The sequence below is a fragment of the Macaca thibetana genome, chromosome 9, assembly GCF_024542745.1.
Source record: "Macaca thibetana thibetana isolate TM-01 chromosome 9, ASM2454274v1, whole genome shotgun sequence".
In the NCBI taxonomy this organism is placed as follows: domain Eukaryota; kingdom Metazoa; phylum Chordata; class Mammalia; order Primates; family Cercopithecidae; genus Macaca; species Macaca thibetana.
Genome location: NC_065586.1, coordinates 94,771,729 through 94,790,154, shown reverse-complemented (window position 1 = coordinate 94,790,154; position 18,426 = coordinate 94,771,729). Strand labels below are relative to the sequence as shown.

The 18,426-nt window shown below is 39.7% G+C and overlaps 1 protein-coding gene across 1 annotated transcript in view; it reads left to right on the top strand.

Annotated features, from left to right (window-relative positions):
• Window positions 1-18,426, top strand: part of HPSE2 (heparanase 2 (inactive)) — a 792,879-nt gene that overhangs the window by 498,608 nt on the left and 275,845 nt on the right. The window contains exon 4 of the mRNA XM_050805712.1: window positions 2,104-2,277. Coding sequence (XP_050661669.1) covers window positions 2,104-2,277 — 174 coding nt within the window. The remainder of the gene's footprint in view (window positions 1-2,103; window positions 2,278-18,426) is intronic.

Below are 18,426 nucleotides of genomic sequence, written 5' to 3'. Positions count from 1 at the left end.
GTTGTTGTTGTTGCCCAGTTACTCAATTCTGGGTAGAGTATGATATAGGTTTACATCCATTTTATTTCCAACTGAAATGAGACAATTTCTGTCCTTGTTCTTGGTGCTTCTTAAGAAATACTTTCTTGTATACATAAGAAGATGAACATGGCAGTCCTCCCATATCCTGCTTCAAAAACTGATAAAATACTCAACCCAATGATAATGATTCCTTTTTAAAGGACTAAAAGATCTATAAAAAAAATTGCTAATCGGGCAACTTGGACACTCTGCATCATCTCTTGCAGAACCTCTGGTGACCTCTTGTGGAACCCTAGTGTTTCACAGAACCCTATTTGAGAAACTCTGCTTTACGTTTAATGAATACAGGTTAATGTAAACTCTTCTATGTAATTATTAATCTAAGAAGCTTTTTAAAACTGTTTACTACCTGAAGTCATGTTATCCATACCTTGCGATACACTGTGTAAAAGGACAAGTAAAATATGGATATGTTTTAAAAAGGAATAAGAGCATGACAAATACGGAGAATATTAGAACAAAGGTCAATGGGGCAAGGAGTTCCCTAACAAATAAACTGGCTGACATCAACAAAGAGTTCATTAAGAGAAATAGGGAGGCCTAAAGTTGAGGGGGAAATTATGGGTGAGTTGTAGAAGCCTTGAATTAAGGAATGAAATGGTCTTGAAAATCCACTAGGGTTTTGAGGATTGAGTAAAACTGGCTGAGAGTTACTAGGGGAAGATGAATTGGCTGAATGGGAAGAATCCGGAAGTAGACAGGCAAGTACAGAAATCGTAGTAAGTTATCCAAGTATAAATGACAGCCAGAAAAAGAATGGTGGCAATTGAAATGAAGGAATGGGATAAATAAGAGACACATGGTGATAGAGTTGATGGTATCTGGGATCAACCTGATAATGAACATATTTCTTTTTTTTAAATTTATTTTATTTATTTATTTATTTTGAGATGGAGTCTCGTTCTGTTGCCCAGGCTGGAGTGCAGTGGCATGATCTCGGCTCACTGCAAGCTCTGCCTCCCGGGTTCACACCATTCTCCTGCCTCAGCCTCCCGAGTAGCTGGGACTGCAGGCGCCCGCCACCATGCCCAGCTAATTTTTGGTAGAGACGGGGTTGCACTATGTTAGCCAGGATGGTCTCGATCTCCTGACCTCGTGATCCCCCGATCTCGGCCTCCCAAAGTGCTGAGATTACAGGCGTGAGCCACCGCGCCTGGCAATGAACATATTTCTAATAGTGGTCATAGTATTTCCATTGTCAGAAGTATTAGAAATCTGGACTTGAGTGAAAAGTTTTGGAAATCATACTAGGCTGAGCTGTTTTCCAAGACTCACCAGCCAGTCATCCTTCCTGGCCTTGTACCCTGACTATTATTCCTACTATGTCCTGTAGGAATATGGACCTAGCAGTGCCATATTGTCTGACTTTTCTAGAAAAATTAAGAAATTCAGCTACTTTGTGAAATCTTCCCATTTTTAAACATCAACAATTCAACTTTTTGTTAAATAAAATATGTGACAGACTAGATCTGGTTGCCAATTTGCAACCTCTGGAAATCTATCTGCTGCTGCTTTTTTTCTTTTTTCTTTTTTTTTGTGTGTGTGTGTGTGAGACGGAGTTTTGCTCTTGTTGCCCAGGCTGGAGTGCAATTGTGCAATCTCTGCTCACCGCAACCTTCGCCTCCCAGGTTCAAGCAATTCTCCTGCATCAGCCTTCTGAATAGCTGGGATTACAGGCGTGCACCACCACGCCCGGCTAATTTTGTATTTTTAGTAGAGACGGGGTTTCTCCAAGTTGGTCAGGCTGGTCTTGAACTCCCGACCTTAGGTGATTCACCCACCTTGGCCTCCCAAAGTGCTGGGATTACAGGTGTGAACCACCGCGCCCGGCCCTGTCTGCTGCTTTCTAAACGTCACCTTGAAATGTACTCAGACCAAGAGGTAATAGTCCCTTTTAGAAGCCTGTCTGTGTTATTCCTTATTAGTGGGAAGCTCATAGAAAGGCTTTTTATATTAGCTACTATTTTCCTTTTGTTGGAATGTTGATTTGAAAGTTACAAGCCTTTCTTTGCTTCTTCCCAGCCAGGTCTCTAGACAAACTTTATAACTTTGCTGATTGCTCTGGACTCCACCTGATATTTGCTCTAAATGCACTGCGTCGTAATCCCAATAACTCCTGGAACAGTTCTAGTGCCCTGAGTCTGTTGAAGTACAGCGCCAGCAAAAAGTACAACATTTCTTGGGAACTGGGTAATGGTAAGTAAGGATGTTACTTCCTCTGAATTGACAAAATAAAGGGGAAAAATAAGTTGGCTTGTGATACAGTTTCAATCAGACCATCTCTAGTGCCCTGGCCCAGAAAACATTTGTGATGTTTGGCCACTGAGTTGACTCTCCAAATGGTAAAAGACCAAATAGTGAAGGACAGTAGATTTAGTGAATACACACCATTTGCATCTATAATTATCTCTAGTTACCTCATTCCAAATATGGGGAAAATGCCACAAAATGGGAAATATATAGTGATTTATGACTAACAAATTGATTTTATAACCTGTTTGCACAGCCTGAGCTACCTTTTACAATGTGTGTTCTGTGGAACATTGGTCCTACAAGATGATCCTGCTAAAATAATAATTCAAAAGAGCTTTGGTCAAATATATTTGAGGACTTTATACAGTATGTGAACCTCCTGAAGGATCACAGTACACATTAGTATATAAAAGGCTATAAGAAGTCTTGCTGCAAAGAAATCTGTTTGACATTTTTTAACCCAGCATTTCTTACACAATTTCACCAAGGCTAGTTTCAAGGGTGTGCAGCCTGTGCTGTCACATAGGGCCCATGCTTAGAAAAGACCCATTTTTGGCTGGGCGTGGTGGCTCAGGCCTGTAATGCCAGCACTTTGGGAGGCCTAGGTAGGTGGATCACGAGGTCAGGAGTTTGAGACCAGCCTGGCCAACATGATGAAACCCCGTCTCTATTAAAAATACAAAAATTAGCTGGTCATGGTGGCAGCCCCCTATAATCCCAGCTCCTTGGGAGGCTGAGGCAGGAGAATCGCTTGAACCCGGGAGGCGAAGGTTGCAGTGAGCTGAGATCATGCCACTGTACTCCAGCCCAGGAAACAGCAAGACTCCGTCTCAAAAGAAAAAAAAAAAGAAAAAAAGAGAAGAGACCCATTATTGCTTTCATTCTCTGCAGTCACCGTCTTGAAATTCTTAATGCTTTTTTAACAAAGGGACTCATACTTTCATTTTTCACGGGGACCTACAAATTATGTAGCCAGTCCTATTTAATCATTAAATTTTGTGTGTGTGTGTGTGTGTGTGTGTGTGTGTAGCATAAGTTATCATTCATTCCATGGAACAATATTCCATGGAGCACAATTTGGAGAAATATTTCCTAAATCATGCTATATTCCCAATGATATATATTTATTTGTGACATATATGTTATTCTGTAGATTTCATGACTGTAATATTGAGTCAATATGGATTATAGTTAAAATTATTGATAGTATAGATATGAAAATGTGTGATTCTCAGATTAAAATACCTTTTGGTATACTTTAGAACAAAACAAACCAAGAATTCTCTTAAAATTACTGATGCAAATTCATTCCAGCATTTTCATTAACAGTCTTATATGTCTTTAGCTAACCCATATTTGTTTGGAGCACTATATGTGTGAGTGTGTGTGTGCCCATGTGTATTTATTGCATCCTGGAATTTGGATTTCTCAAAATAAGATGGCAAGGGAAGAAAAGAATAAATGTCCAACTTTCCTACCCGTAGCCACTAACTGGAATGTAGCTCTCCGTTTCTTTCCTCTTTCTCTGCTTTTCTCTCTTCTTTACCTGTGGAAATTAGGGGATAGTTAGTGACCAAATGGAGACCTGTTGAGTTGAACTGAGGATACCATGACTGTAGGAGGCTCAGCTAGGATAGCCTTAGGGTTTTCATATTCCAGACTTGCCTGAGTATCATACATTTGACAACAAAGCAGGAATGATATGATCAGCTTTGGAGTAGGCCAAAGTATTACATTGTCAGTAAAGTCTTTCACTGATCCCTTTCCATACCATTTTCTATTTATATTTTTTTGACATTTTTTGGTATTTTATGTTTCTACTCATGACCACCCACCTAACCTTACCCTCCTCAAATATCAGGCTCTGCCCAACTTAGCTTTATTCTCCAAACAGAGCAAAATATTCTTCAAACAGGGCATGACACCTGCCGTGAGAGACCAATTGGGCATAATGGTTAAAAGAGATAAGTATCAGACACTAAAGAATGGTAGGTCTTTTGTTGAACTGGAGAATACATGCCCAAAGGCTTTGTTTGGTTTTCTTGTAAAACTATTCTGCCTACATAAAACTGGTTTGTAAAAAATCTCAGCTAATAATAGATACACCCAGATTAAATAAAACTTACCTACCCGTGATTGACGGGAATAATTATTCTAGGGTTTTTGGCATCTCTAAGTGTAGGAGCTTGTTAAACTAAATAAATTTACAATTGGCATAATTGGAGTGATTTTGTGGAGGGGGTGGGTTGGAGGAGAGAATATATACATCTTTCCATATACATCTATTCCAGACAAGTAAGAACTTGCCCCTCCCCATCAACCTCCTTCCTTCAGACAATGCTACATAGTTCAGAAAGGGAGCTAATTACACTTTAAAAAATGTTATTTAGACACTTTAGCCACACATCATTTGGTTCCCATCATCATCTTTTAAAGCGCCTCCTCAGGGCTTAACAACAACAAATAATTGTTTATAAGGAGAAGAAAAGGCACTGACATTGATAAGAAATAGGAATATAGATAGGAAAAGAACAAAATAATTCAATAAAGTGAAAAATATCCAAAAATGTGTGTTTCTATAGGTCATTTTGAATCTCTAGTCAGAAAGTCTAGAGTTAGTGTTTTCCCGTTAAAGTGCATTTCTATTTTTTATGTAACCATATACATGATTAATAGATAATACATGATTATTAATGATAAATAATAAATAATCATTTATTAAGGCTACATTTTAGAATTTAAAGAATACATTTTAGAGTTTGAAGATTTTGCTGTTTCTTTAATTCATTTTACAACTACTGATAGTTCTTCTTTACTAAAATCATCTCTCTTAAGATATCCAATGTACAGTATTCTGCTCAAAACTATTCTGTGTTCTATATTCAGCCTCTTCCCCCTCAAAATATCTTCATGGTAGACATGTTTCTCTAACCTTCTAGCCATTTTCTGCTTTGTAACCTTATCTTTTTGGACAGAGGTAATCATTTAATCATTATATTCACATTCAGGAAGGGACAATAGAACAGGTCAGTCTTCTTATCACTCATCTTTCCATATACCTACACCATGTTAACAAGTATTTTATCTCTAGAGCAAATCTAGCATTGGAAAAAAACAAAGTATAAGTTTCTTTGATTGTTTTTTCTAGAGTGGCTAAACTTTAAGTGACTAACCTACTTCTTTTCCTCTTCTTTGAAAGCAGTGAATAGTGTGGGCTACAGACCACAAAAGCAAGATATACCCAATATCAAGAGGCAAAGATGAGAAAGTTTAGGATGTTAAAGTATATGAAAGAATGACTTTCTTCGGCCAGGCATGGTTGCTCACACCTGTAATCCCAGCACTTTGGGAGGCCAAGATGGGAGGATTGCTTGAGGTCGGGAGTTTGACACCAGTCACAACATAGCAAGACTCCATCTCTACAAAAAACTAGAAAGTTAGCTGGGCATGGTGGCATGCACCTGTGATCCTGGCTACTTGGGAGACAGGGTCACTTGAGCCTAGGAGGTCAAGGCCGCAGTGAGCCTTGATCATGCCACTGCACTCGAGCCTGAGTGACATGGTGAGACCCTGTCTCAAAAAAAAGAGAAAAGAAAAGAAAATCAAAAGCAAAACAAAAAAAAAATGACTTTCTTGACACCATACTTTTTTACAATTACTTTCTTTGGATATAAAATATTTCCCGAAATGTCCATAAATTGTAAACTCTGTAACTGATTAACATAATGTTACAGAGTTTTACATTTATTTTAGCCATTGGTGAATTTAAAGTAAGAAAGAACTGGAGAAATTTTGAAGCTGGGACTCAAACTCTGGAAGTGTATATAAATTCTAGTCCAACTCCATTTCAGGGAAATGGTGTTTGTTCTTTAGAGGGCTATACTTAATCACAAAAATTACCTTAAGATAATGCAATACCTCTAATTGAATGAACACTGAACTACATTATGAACTATAAACGTGCTTCCCAAATACATCTGCCCATTTCTGTAAGCAAGTAAAAGCTACTATAATTAATTACTGAATCAATCTTATATACTCATACCCATAACCTGATCTATATACATTCGTGCATTATTCTCTTATAATACTTAGTTATATGACTCAGTTCTCTGGAGTCTGTCTACTAAGTAATTTTGTAAAATCAAGTTTCTGACCTTAGAAAGTTGGAGATAATGATTCTTATGATTCTGGAAGAGCAGCTTGATTCATACATTACCTCAATATTTATTAAGCTTTTAGTCTGTGTTTAGGTGGATAAATGTATGATGTATTTATGTATTTTTTTCTTTTCTTTTTTTTTAGCATGTGCAGAATGGGTAGGTTTTTTACATAGGTGTACACAGGCCATGGTGGTTTACTGCACCCATCAACCTGTCGTCTACACTAGTTATTTGTCCTAATGATATCCCTCCCATGCCCTCTCACTCATGAGAGAGAACATGCAGTGAGAACATGCAGTGTTTGGTTTTCTCTTCCTGTATTAGTTTGCTGAGAATGATGGCTTCCAGCTTCATCCATGTCACTGCAAAGGACATGAACTCATTCTTTTTTATGGTTGCATAGTATTCCATAGTGTATATGTGCCACATTCTCTTTATCCACTCTATCATTGATGGGCATTTGTGTTGGTTCCAAGTCTTTGCTATTGTGAATAGTGCTACAGTAAACATATGTGTGCGTGTGTCTTTGTAGTAGAATGGTTTATAATCCTTTGAGTATATATTCCAGTAATGAGATTGCTAGGTCAAATGGTATTTCTATTCTAGATCCTTGAGGAATCACCACACTGTCTTCCACAATGGTTAAACTAATTTACACTCCCACCAACAGTGTAAAAGCATTCCTGTTTCTCCACATCTTCTCTAGCATCTGTTGTTTTCTGACTTTTTAATGATCGTAATTCTAACTGGCATGAGATGGTATCTCATTGTGGTTTTGATTTGCGTTTGTCTAAAGACCACTGATGATGAGCGTTTTTTCATATCTTTGTTGGCTGCATAAATGTCTTCTTTTGAAAAGTGTCTGTTCATATCCTTCACCCACTTTTTGATAGGGTCATTTGTTTTTCTCTTGTAAATTTGTTTAAGTTCCTTGTAGATTCTGAATATTAGCCCTTTGTCAGATGGATAGATTGCCAAAATTTTCTCTCATTCTGTAGGTTGCCTGTTCACTCTGATGATAGTTTCTTTTGCTGTGCAGAAGCTCGTTAGTTTAATTAGATCCCATTTGTCAATTTTGGCTTTTGTTGCAATTGCTTTTGGTGTTTTAGTCATGAGGTCTTTGCCCATGCCTATGTCCTGAATGGTATTGCCTAGGTTTTCTTCTAGGGATTTTATGGTTTTAGGTCTTATGTTTAATCTTTAATCCATCTTGAGTTAATTTTTGTTTAAGATGTAAGCCAGGGGTCCAGTTTCAGTTTTCTGCATATGGCTAGCCAGTTTTCCCAACACCATTTATTAAACAGGGAATCCTTTCCCCATTGCTTGTTTTTGTCAGGTTTATCAAAGCTGACAAATTGTAGATGTGTGATGTGTGATGTTAGATGTGTGTAGATGTGTGATGTTATTTGTAGATGTGTAGATGTGTGATGTTATTTCTGAGACCTCTGTTCTGTTCCATTGGTCTATATATCTGTTTTGGTACCAGTACCATGCTGTTTTGGTTACTGTAGCCTCATAGTATAGTTTGAAATCAGGTAGCATCATGCCTCCAGCTTTGTTCTTTTTGCTTAGGATTGTCCTGACTATATGGGCTCTTTTTTAGCTCCATATGAAATATGAAATTTAAAGTATTTTTTTCTAATTCTGTGAAGAAAGTCAATGGTAGCTTGATAGGAATAACATTGAATCTATAAATTACTTTGGACAGTATGGCCATTTTTACAATATTGATTCTTCTTATTCATGAGTATGAAAGGTTTTTTCGTTTGTTGTGTCCTCTCTTATTTTCTTGAGCAATGGTTTGTAGTTCTCCTTGAAGAGGTCCTTCACATCCCTTGTAAGTTGGATTCCTAGGTACTTTTTTCTCTTTGTAGCAATTGTGAATGGGAATTTACTCGTGATTTGGCTCTCTGTTTGTCTATTATTGGTGTATAGGAATATTTCTGATTTTTGTACTCTGATTTTGTATCCTGAGACATTGGTGAAGTTGCTTATCAGCTTAAGGAGTTTTGGGGCTGAGATGATGGGGTTTTCTAAATATACAGTCATGTCATCTGCATATGGAGATAATTTGACTTCCTCTCTTCCTATTTGAATTCACTTTATTTCTTTCTCTTGACTAATTGCCCTGGCCAGAAATTCCAATACTGTGCTGAATAGGAGTGGTAAGAGAGGGCATCCTTGTCTTGTGCTAGTTTTCAAAGGGCATGCTTCCAGTTTTTGCCCATTAGTATGATATTGGCTGTGGATTTGTCATAAACAGCTATTTTGAGATATGGTCCATTAATACCTAGTTTATTGAATGCTTCTAGAATGAAGGGGTGTTGAATTTTATCAAAGGACTTTTCTGCATCTATTATTTATTATTTCCATTCTTTTGCTGAGGAGTGTTTTGCTTCCAATTGTGTGGTCAATTTTGGAATAAGTGCAATGTGGTGCTGAGAAGAACGTATATTCTGTTGATTTGGAGTGGAGAGTTCTGTAGATGTCTATTGGGCCTGCTTGGTCCAGAGCTGAGTTCAAGTCCTGAATATCCTTGTTAATTTTCTGTCTCGTTGATCTGTCTGGCATTGACAGTGGGGTGTTAAAGTCTCCCACTATTATTGTGTGGGAGTCTAAGTCTCTTTGTAGGTCTCTAAGAACTTGCTTTATGAATCTGGGTGCTCCTGTATTGGGTGCATATATGTTTAAGATAGTTAGCTCTTCTTGTTGCATTGATCCCTTTACCTTTATGTAATGCCCTTCTTTGTCTTTGTTTGTTTAAACTCTGTTTTGTCAGAGACTAGGATTACAACCCCTGCTTTTTTTTTTTCTTTCTTTCCATTTGCTTGGTAAATATTCCTCCATCCCTTTATTTTGAGCCTATGTCTGTCTTTGCACTTGAGATGGGTCTCCTGAACACAGCACACCAACAGGTCTTGACTCTATGCAATTTGCCAGTCTGTGTCTTTTAATTGGGGCATTTAGCCCATTTACATTTAAGGTTAATATTGTTATGTGTGAATTTGATCCTGTCATTATGATGCTAGCTGGTTGTTTAGCCCATTAGTTGATGCAGTTTCTTCATAGTGTCATTGGTCTTTACATTTTGGTATGTTTTTGCAGTGGCTGGTACCAGTTTTTCCTTTCCACATTAAATGCTTCCTTCAGGACTCTTGTAAGGCAGGCCTGGTGGTGACAAAATCCCTAGTGTTTTCTTGTCTCTAAAGGATTTATTTCTCCTTCACTTATGATGCTTAGATTGGCTGGATATGAAATTCTGGGTCGAAAATTATTTTCTTTAATAATGTTGAATGTTTGCCCCCACTCTCTTCTGGCTTGTAGGGTTTCTGCAGAGACATCTGCTGTTAGTCTGATGAGCTTCCCTTTGTGGGTAACCTGACCTTTCTCTCTGACTGCCCTTAACATTTTTTCCTTCATTTCAACCTTGGTGAATCTAACAATTATGTGTCTTGGGGTTGCTCTTCTCGAAGAGTATCTTTGTGGTGGTCTCTGTATTTCCTGAATTTGAATGTTGACCTGTCTTGCTATGTTGGAGAAGTCCTCCTGGATAATATCCTGAAGTGTGTTTTCCAACTTGGTTCCATTCTCCCCATCATTTTCAGGTACACCATCAAATGTAGGTTTGGTCTTTTTACATAGTCCCATACTTCTTGCAGGCTTTGTTTGTTTCTTTTCATGCTTTTTCCTTAATCTTGTCTTTATGCTTTATTTCATTAGTTGATAATCAATCTCCGATATCCTTTCTTCCCCTTGATTGATTTAGCTGTTGACACTTGTGCATGCTTCACAAAGTTCTTGTGCTGTGTTTTTTAACTCCATCATGTCATTTATATACTTCTCTAAACTGGTTATTCTAATTAGCAATTCCTTTAGTCTTTCATCAAGGTTCTTAGCTTTCATGCATTGGGTTAGAACATGTTCCTTTAGCTCAGAGGAGCTTTTTATTACCCACGTTCTGAAGCCTACTTCTGCCAATTCATCAAACTCATTCTCTGTCCAGTTTTGTTCCCTTGCTGGCAAGGAGTTGTGATCCTTTGGAGGAGAAGAGGCATTCTGGTTTTTGGAATTTTCAGCCTTTTGTGCTGGTTTTTCCTCATCTTCTTGGATTTATCTACTTATGGTCTTTGCTGTTAGTGACCTTCAGATGGAGCTTTTGCATGGTCATCCTTTTTGTTGATGTTGATGCTATTGCTTTCTGTTTGTTAGTTTTCCTTCTAACAGTCAGGCTCCAGGTCTGTTGGAGTTTGCTGGAGGTCCACTCCAAACCCTGTTTGCCTGGGCATCACCAGAGAAGCCTGCAGAACAGCAAAGATTGCTGCCTACTCCTTCTTCTGGAAGCTTCATCCCATCAGGAGGCACTGGGGTCAGGGACCCACTTGAGGAGGCAGTCTCCCTTAGCAGAGCTTGATTGCTGTTCTGGGAGATCCACTGCTCTCTTCAGAGCTGGCAGGCAGGGACGTTTAAGTCTGCTGAAGCTGCACCCACAGCTGCCCCTACCCCCAGGTACTCTGTCCCAGGGAGATGGTAGTTTGATCTAAAAGCCCCTGACTAGGGCTGCTGCCTTTCTTTCAAAGATGCGCTGCGCAGAGAGGAGGAATCTAGAGAGGCTGTCTGGCTACAGTGGATTTGCTGTGCTGCGGTGGGCTCCACCCCGTCTGAACTTCCCAGCAGCTTTCTTAACACTGTGAGGGGAAAACTACCTACTCAAGCCTCAGTAATGGTGGACATCCCTCCCCCAACCAAGCTCAAGCGTCCCAGGTCAACTTCAGACTGCTGTGCTGGCAATGAGAATTTCAAACCAGTGAATCTTAGCTTGCTGTTCTCTGTGGGTGCAGGATCTGCTGAGCAAGACCACTTGGCTCCCTGGCTTCAGCCCTCTTTTCAGGGGAGCGAACAGTTCTGTCTCACTGGCATTCCAGGTGCCACTGGGGTACAAAAAAACTCCTGCAGCTAGCTCAGTGTCTGCTCAAATGGCTGCCCAGTTTTGTGCCTGAAACCAGGGACCCTGGTGGTGTAGGCGCCTGAGGGAATCTCCTGGTATGTGGGTTGTGAAGACCATGGGAAAGGCGTCGTATCTGGGCCAGCAAGCACTGTCCATCACAACATAGTCCCTCATGGCTTCTCTTGGCTAGGGGAGAGAGTTCCCTGACCTCTTGCACTTCCTGGATGAGGTGATGCCCCACCCTGCTTCTGCTTATCCTCCGGGGGCTGCACCCACTGTCTAACCAGTCCCAATGAGATGAATGGGGTACCTCAGTTGGAAATGCAGAAATCACCTGCCTTCTGTGTTGGTCTTGCTGGGAGCTGCAGACCGGAGCTGTTCCTATTTGGCCATCTTGCCAGGGAATTATTTTTATGTTCATTTATGTATAATGTATAAATGTGCATTTATATATTTTGATCCTATATTTTATGTGTATATAACACGTGAAAGCCAAACATAAAATTCAATCACAGTCTACATATTGTCAATTATTTATGAGGATAGGTCACAGCTAAGAGCTTTATTGAACTGTATTTTCAGAAGATAGAGTTTTGATAGTTAGGGAAGGAGAGCAGGGGAAAAGAGGAGGAGGAAGGAGAAAAACAAGAAACCATATAGTCTCTTTACCTGTTTTCTTTTCTCAGTTTTCTCTTCCTGTCTGCTTCTCTCCTTCAACCTTCATCTTCTCAATTCTTTCCCCACACACTCTTATTCAGAAACATACTCTCATGGTGTTTAGTCATTCTTGCATTAACTATATGTGAAGCACCTGCAAAATATGCCTAGTACTATTTTTTTTTCTTTTTCTTTTTTATTCTTCTTTTTTTATTTTTTTTATTTTTTTTTTTTTGGAGACAGAGTTTTGCTCTGTCACCCAGGTTCAAGTGCAGTGGTGCGATCCCGGCCCATTGAAATCTCCACCTCCTGGATTCAGGCGATTCTCCTGCCTTGCATCCTGAGTGGATGGGATTACAGGCATGCACCACCACGCCCAACTAATTTTTGTATCTTTAGTAGCGATCCGGTTTCACCATATTGGCCAGGCTGGTCTTGAACTCCTGACCTCAAGTGATTCACCTGCCTTAGCCTCCCAAAGTGCTAGGATTATAGGCGTGAGCCACCACGCCCGGCCCGCACCTGCCAAATATGCCAAATGTGAAATGGGAGTTGGAAGAATCCTTGAATTCCTTCTCTGCCCACTACTTTATAGCTTGGCATAACATACTATGATACAGAGTGAATATACAGAACAAAGAAATCCTAGTCTCCAGGAGTTTATTATCTAAAGGTAAAGTTAGGATAAATTTAAAACCATTAAACTATTTAACTCTCATATGCTAGAACTGGAGGAATCTCTTATAGTTTGAAAGATGTGAAGAACTGAATCAGGAAAATTGTTAAACCAACAAATAATATAGAATAAAAGTATAAATTAATTTGCAAATGTATTCATAAATTCATAGCTTACATTTTTAAGCACTTAAGTTAATTGTCTTTTGATTATTAAGGGAAGTGAGTGAAATTTGAATTACATTGGTTCTTGGAGTTCATTATCATGGTGGAGAACCATGTTCTCTCACTAAGATTCTGGTTACTGTCACAGTTAGATAGTTACAGAAAACATTTGTGGGACAGCTGCTGTATAAACTCCATTTTCATGCTGCTGATAAAGACATACCCAAGACTGGTAATTTATAAAGAAAAAGAGTTTAATGGACTCAGAGTTCCATGTGGCTGGGGAGGCCTCACAATCATGGCAGAAGGTGAAAGGCATGTATTACATGGCAGTAGCCAGAATCGAATAAAAAAAACAAGCAAAAGGGGAAACCCCTTATAAAATCATCAGAACTTGTGAGACTTATTCACTACCACGAGAACAGTATGGGGGAAACTGACCCCATGATTCAAGTATCTCCCACCAGGTCCCTCCCACAACACATGGGAATTATGGGAGCTACAATTCAAGATGAGATTTGAGTGGGGACACAGCCAAACCATATCATTCCACCCCTGGCTTCTCCCAAATCTCATGTCCTCACATTTAAAAACCAATCATGCCTTCCCAACAGTACCCCAAAGTCTTAACTCATTTCAGCATTAACTCAAAAGTACACAGTCCAAGGTCTCATCTGAGACAAGACAAGTCCCTTCTGCCTATTAGCCTGTGAAATCAAAAGCAAGTTAGTTACTTCCTAGATAAATGGTAGTACAAGTATTGGATAAATACAGCTGTTCCAAATGGGAGAAATTAGCCAAAACAAAGAGGCTAATGGCCTCATGCAAGTCTGAAATCGAGCAGGGCAGTCAAATCATAAAGCTCCAGAATGATCTCCTTTGACTCCATATCTCACATCCAGGTCACACTGATGCAAAAGGTGGGTTCCCGTGGTCTTGGGCAGTTCTGCCCCTGTGGCTTTTCTGGGTACAGCCCCACTCCTGGCTGCCTTCATGGGCTGCCATTGAGTGTCTGGAGCTTTTTTGAGGTCTAGAGGATGTTGGCCCTCTTCTCACGGCTCCACTAGGCAGTGCCCCAGTGGGGACTCTTTGTGGGGGCGTCAACCCCATATCTCCCTTCCACACTGCCCTAGCAGAGGTTCTCCATGAGGGCTTCACCCCTGTAGCAAACTTCTTCCTGGACATCCAGGCATTTTCATACATCCTCTGAAAGCTAGGCAGAGGTTCCCAAACCTCAGTTCTTGACTTCTGTGCACCTGCAGGCTCAATACCACATGGAAGCTGCCAAGGCTTGGAGCTTGCACCTTCTGAAGCCATGGCCTGAACTGTACCTTTGCCCTTTTTAGCCATGGCTAGAGTGACTGGGATGAAGGGCACCAAGCTCGCAGGCTGCACAGAGAAGGGAGGCCTTAAGCCCAGCCCACAAAACCATTTTTTCCTCCTAGGCCTCCAGGCCAGTGGTGGGAGGGACTGCTGTTTATGTCTCTGACATGCCCTGGAGACATTCTTCCCCTTGTCTTGGCAATTAATATTTGGCTCCTTGTTACTTATGCAAATTTCTCTAGCAGGCTTGAATTTCTCCTCAGAAAATGGGTTTTTCTTTTCTATCACATAATCAGGCTGCAAATTTTTGAAACTTTTATGCTCTGTTTCCCTTTTAAGACTGAATGTTTTTAACAGCACCCAAGTCGTCTCTTGAATGCTTTACTGTTTAGAAATTTCTTAGCTGGGTGTGGTGGCTCAGGCCTGTAATTCCAGCACTTTGGGAGGCCAAGGTGGGTGGATCACTTGGGGTCAAGAGTTTGAGACCAGCTTGACCAACATAGTGAAACCCCATCTGTACTAAAAATACACAATTAGTCAGGCGTGGCGATGCATGCCTGTAATCCCAGCTACTTGGAAAGCTGAGGCAGGAGAATCACTTGAACCTGGAAGGCAGAGGTTGCAGTGAGCCAGGATTGTGCCATTGTACTATTGCACTCTAGCATGGGCAATAAGAGCGAAATTCTATCTCAAAAAAAAAAAAGGGAAATTTCTTCTGCCAGATACCCTAAATCATCCCCCTCAAGTTCAAAGTTCCACATATCTCTAGGGCAGGGGCAAAATACTGCCAGCCTCTTTGTTAAAACATAGCAAGAGTCACCTTTACTACCGTTCTCAACAAGTTCCTCATCTCCATCTGAGACCATCTTAGCTTGGATGATTTCTTTCTTTCTTTTTTTTTTTTTTTGAGGTGGAGTATCACTTTGTCACCCAGGCTGGAGTGCAGTGGCATGATCTTGGCTCACTGCAACCTCTGCCTCCTGGATTAAAGCTATTCTCCTGCCTCAGCCTCCTAAGTACCTGGGATTACAGGTGTGTGCCACCATGCCCAGATAATTTTTTTGTATTCTTAGTAGTGACGGGGTTTCACTATGTTGGCCAGGCTGGTTTTGAACTTCTGACCTCAAGTGATCCACCTGTCTCAACCTCCCAAAGTGTTGGGATTACAGGCATGAGCCACCGTGCCTGGTCCTCAGCTTGGATTTCATTGTCCATATTATTATCAGCATTTTGGTCAAAGTCATTCAACAAGTCTCTAGGAAGTTCCAAACTTTCGCACATTTTGCTGTCTTCTTCTGAGCCCTTCAAACTGTTCCAACCTCTGCCTGTTACCCAATTTCAAAGTTGCTTCCACATTTTCAGGTATCTTTACAGCAGTAACCCACTACCCAGTACCAATTTACTGCATTAGTCCCTGTTCATGCTGCTGATAGAGATATATCCAAGACTGGGTAATTTATAAAGAAAAAGAGGTTTAATGGACTCACAGTTCCACGTGGATGGGGAGGCCTCACAATCATGGTGGAAGGCAAAAGGCACATCTTATATGGCAGCAGTCAAGAGAGAAGGAAAACCATGCCAAAGAGGAAACCCCTTATAAAATCATCAGATCTTGTGAGACTTATTCACTACCACGAGAACAGTATGAGGGAACTACCCCTATGATTCAGTTGTCTCCCACTGGGTCCCTCCCACAACACTTAGGAATTATGGGAGCTACAATTCAAGATTAGATTTGGGTGGGGACACAGCCAAACCATATTAGCTGCTATGTGTGTGAAGGTTGAATGAATCATTGGTATGACCAAAGTCTTCATTTGTTTTGTTTTTCTCACTGATATGAGCCACCACTACAGAGAAAATGGACACTTTAAGGACCATAATAAATAATTATCCTCACTTTCTACTCATTTCTTTTTTTCTTTTTCTTTCTTTTTTTTTTTTTTTTTTTTTTTTTTTTTTTTTGAGATGGAATTTTGCTCTTGTTGCCCAGGTGGAGTGCAATGGCATGATCTCTCCTCACCGCAACCTCTGCCTCCCAGGTTCAAGCGATTCTCCTGCCTCAGCCTGCCTCGTAGCTGGGATTACAGGCATGCACCACCACATCTGGCTAATTTTGTATTTTCAGTAGAGATGGGGTTTCTCTGTGTTTGTCAGGCTGGTCTTGAACTCCTGACCTCGGGTGATCCTCCCGCCTCAGCCTCCCAAAGTGCTGGGATTACAGGTGTGAGCCCCTGTACCTGGCCTACTCATTTCTTAAATACTCACCTTTGTTTTCTCAGAACAGGATACTATGAACAAGAACACACTTAACTGAAATGGTCCAATAGAATTCTTGCCTATTTTTAAATATTTTAAAACCTTTCCAATAACTTGTAAAAGTGAAGACTGAATCTGTTGTCAAGGCTTACCTCATTGACACACCATTGACTTCTCTATCCAAATGAGATTGACAAGGGACAGAAAACCTGATATGGTCATTTTTTGGCTTGGAGTACTAGACATGCTCCAGGAGACAGTTCACACAATGTGAGGCCAACTCCTTACCTCATTTAGAAAACTGTAAGCTATGATTATGACTATATGACATCCTGGAAAAGGTAAAACCGTATACAGAGAGTAAATAGATCAGTCGTTGCCAGTAGTTAGGGAGGAGTAATGAATGGAGGGAGGAATAAATGGACAGAGTATGTGGGATTTTTAGGATGGTGAACTTATTCTCTATGGCACTGTAATGGTGTATACGTGACATTTTGCACCTTTCAAAACTCACACAACTGTACAACAGGAAGAGTAAACCCAAATGTAGACTATGGATTTCAGTTAATAATGATGTGTCAATGGTAGTTTATTATTTGTAACAACTGTATCAGATCAAGGCAAGATAATAAAGGTAAATTTTGTGTGTGTGTGTGTGTAAGGGACAAACTATACGGGTACTCTCTGCTCAATTTTCTGTGAACCTAAAATTGCTCTAAAAATAAAAATAAAGTTTATTAATTAAGAAAAAAGACTGTGAGTCATGATGAAGACCTACTTTTTGGAAATATGAATATCATTTGCAGGACTGTTTCACTCATATTAAGGACAACACAAGAAGCAGTTAAAAGAGTATTTTGGACAAAATATTTCATGTCTCCAAAGAGGATATACAAATGACAAGCAAGTACATGAAAAAATGCTCGACATCACTAGCCATCATGGAAAAGCAAATCAAAACCGCAATTAAATACCACTTCACTCTTACTAGGATGGCCAAATTTTAAAAAGGCAAAGTAAAGTAACAAATGTTGACAAGGTTGTGGAGAAACTGAAACCTTCACACACTGCTGGTGGGAATGTCAAATGGTATAGCCACTTTGGAAAACAGTCTGGTAGATCCTCAGAAAGTTAAACATAAAATTACCAAGTAACCTAACAATTCCACTTCTAGATATATATCCAAGAGAAATGAAAACATACGTCCATACAAAAACTTCTACATGAATGTTAATAACAGAATTACTTTTAATAGCAAAAAAAAGTGGAAACAACCTAAATGCCTATCAATTGATGACTTGATAAATGACACGTGACAAATACAAAGAAATACTACATGCTACAAAATGGAATGAAGTACTGATACATTCTACAACATGGATGAACCTTGAGAAGACTATGCTAAATGAAAGAATCTAGTCACAAAAGACAACACATTGTATAATTCCCCTTATATGAAATGTCTAGAATAGACAAACCTACAGAGACAGAAAGTAGATTAGTGGTTTTTTAGGGCTGGGGAGCCCATGAGGGGTGAGGGGTGACTGCTAAAGGGCACAGAGTTTTTTTCTGGGATGATTAAAATGTTCTAAAATGTGTTGTGATGGTTGCACAACTGTGTGAAAATACTAAAAACCATTGAATTATACACGTTAAATTGGTGAATTGTATGTGTTTTGTATTGCAATGAAACTATTTAAAAAGAATAACATGTGTTTATCTTTTATTTTAAAGGATATAAAATGCCTATTTCTTGCCACTGGTTGATTACAAAGACTTAGTGTTACTCCCTTAGAGGTTTATATTTGTAATTATCAGCAATATTGTCATCCTATATTTGCATAGTGTTTAGTTTATATAGCAATTCCAAACAGACTCTTCTATTTGGACCTCAAAGTGCTAAAT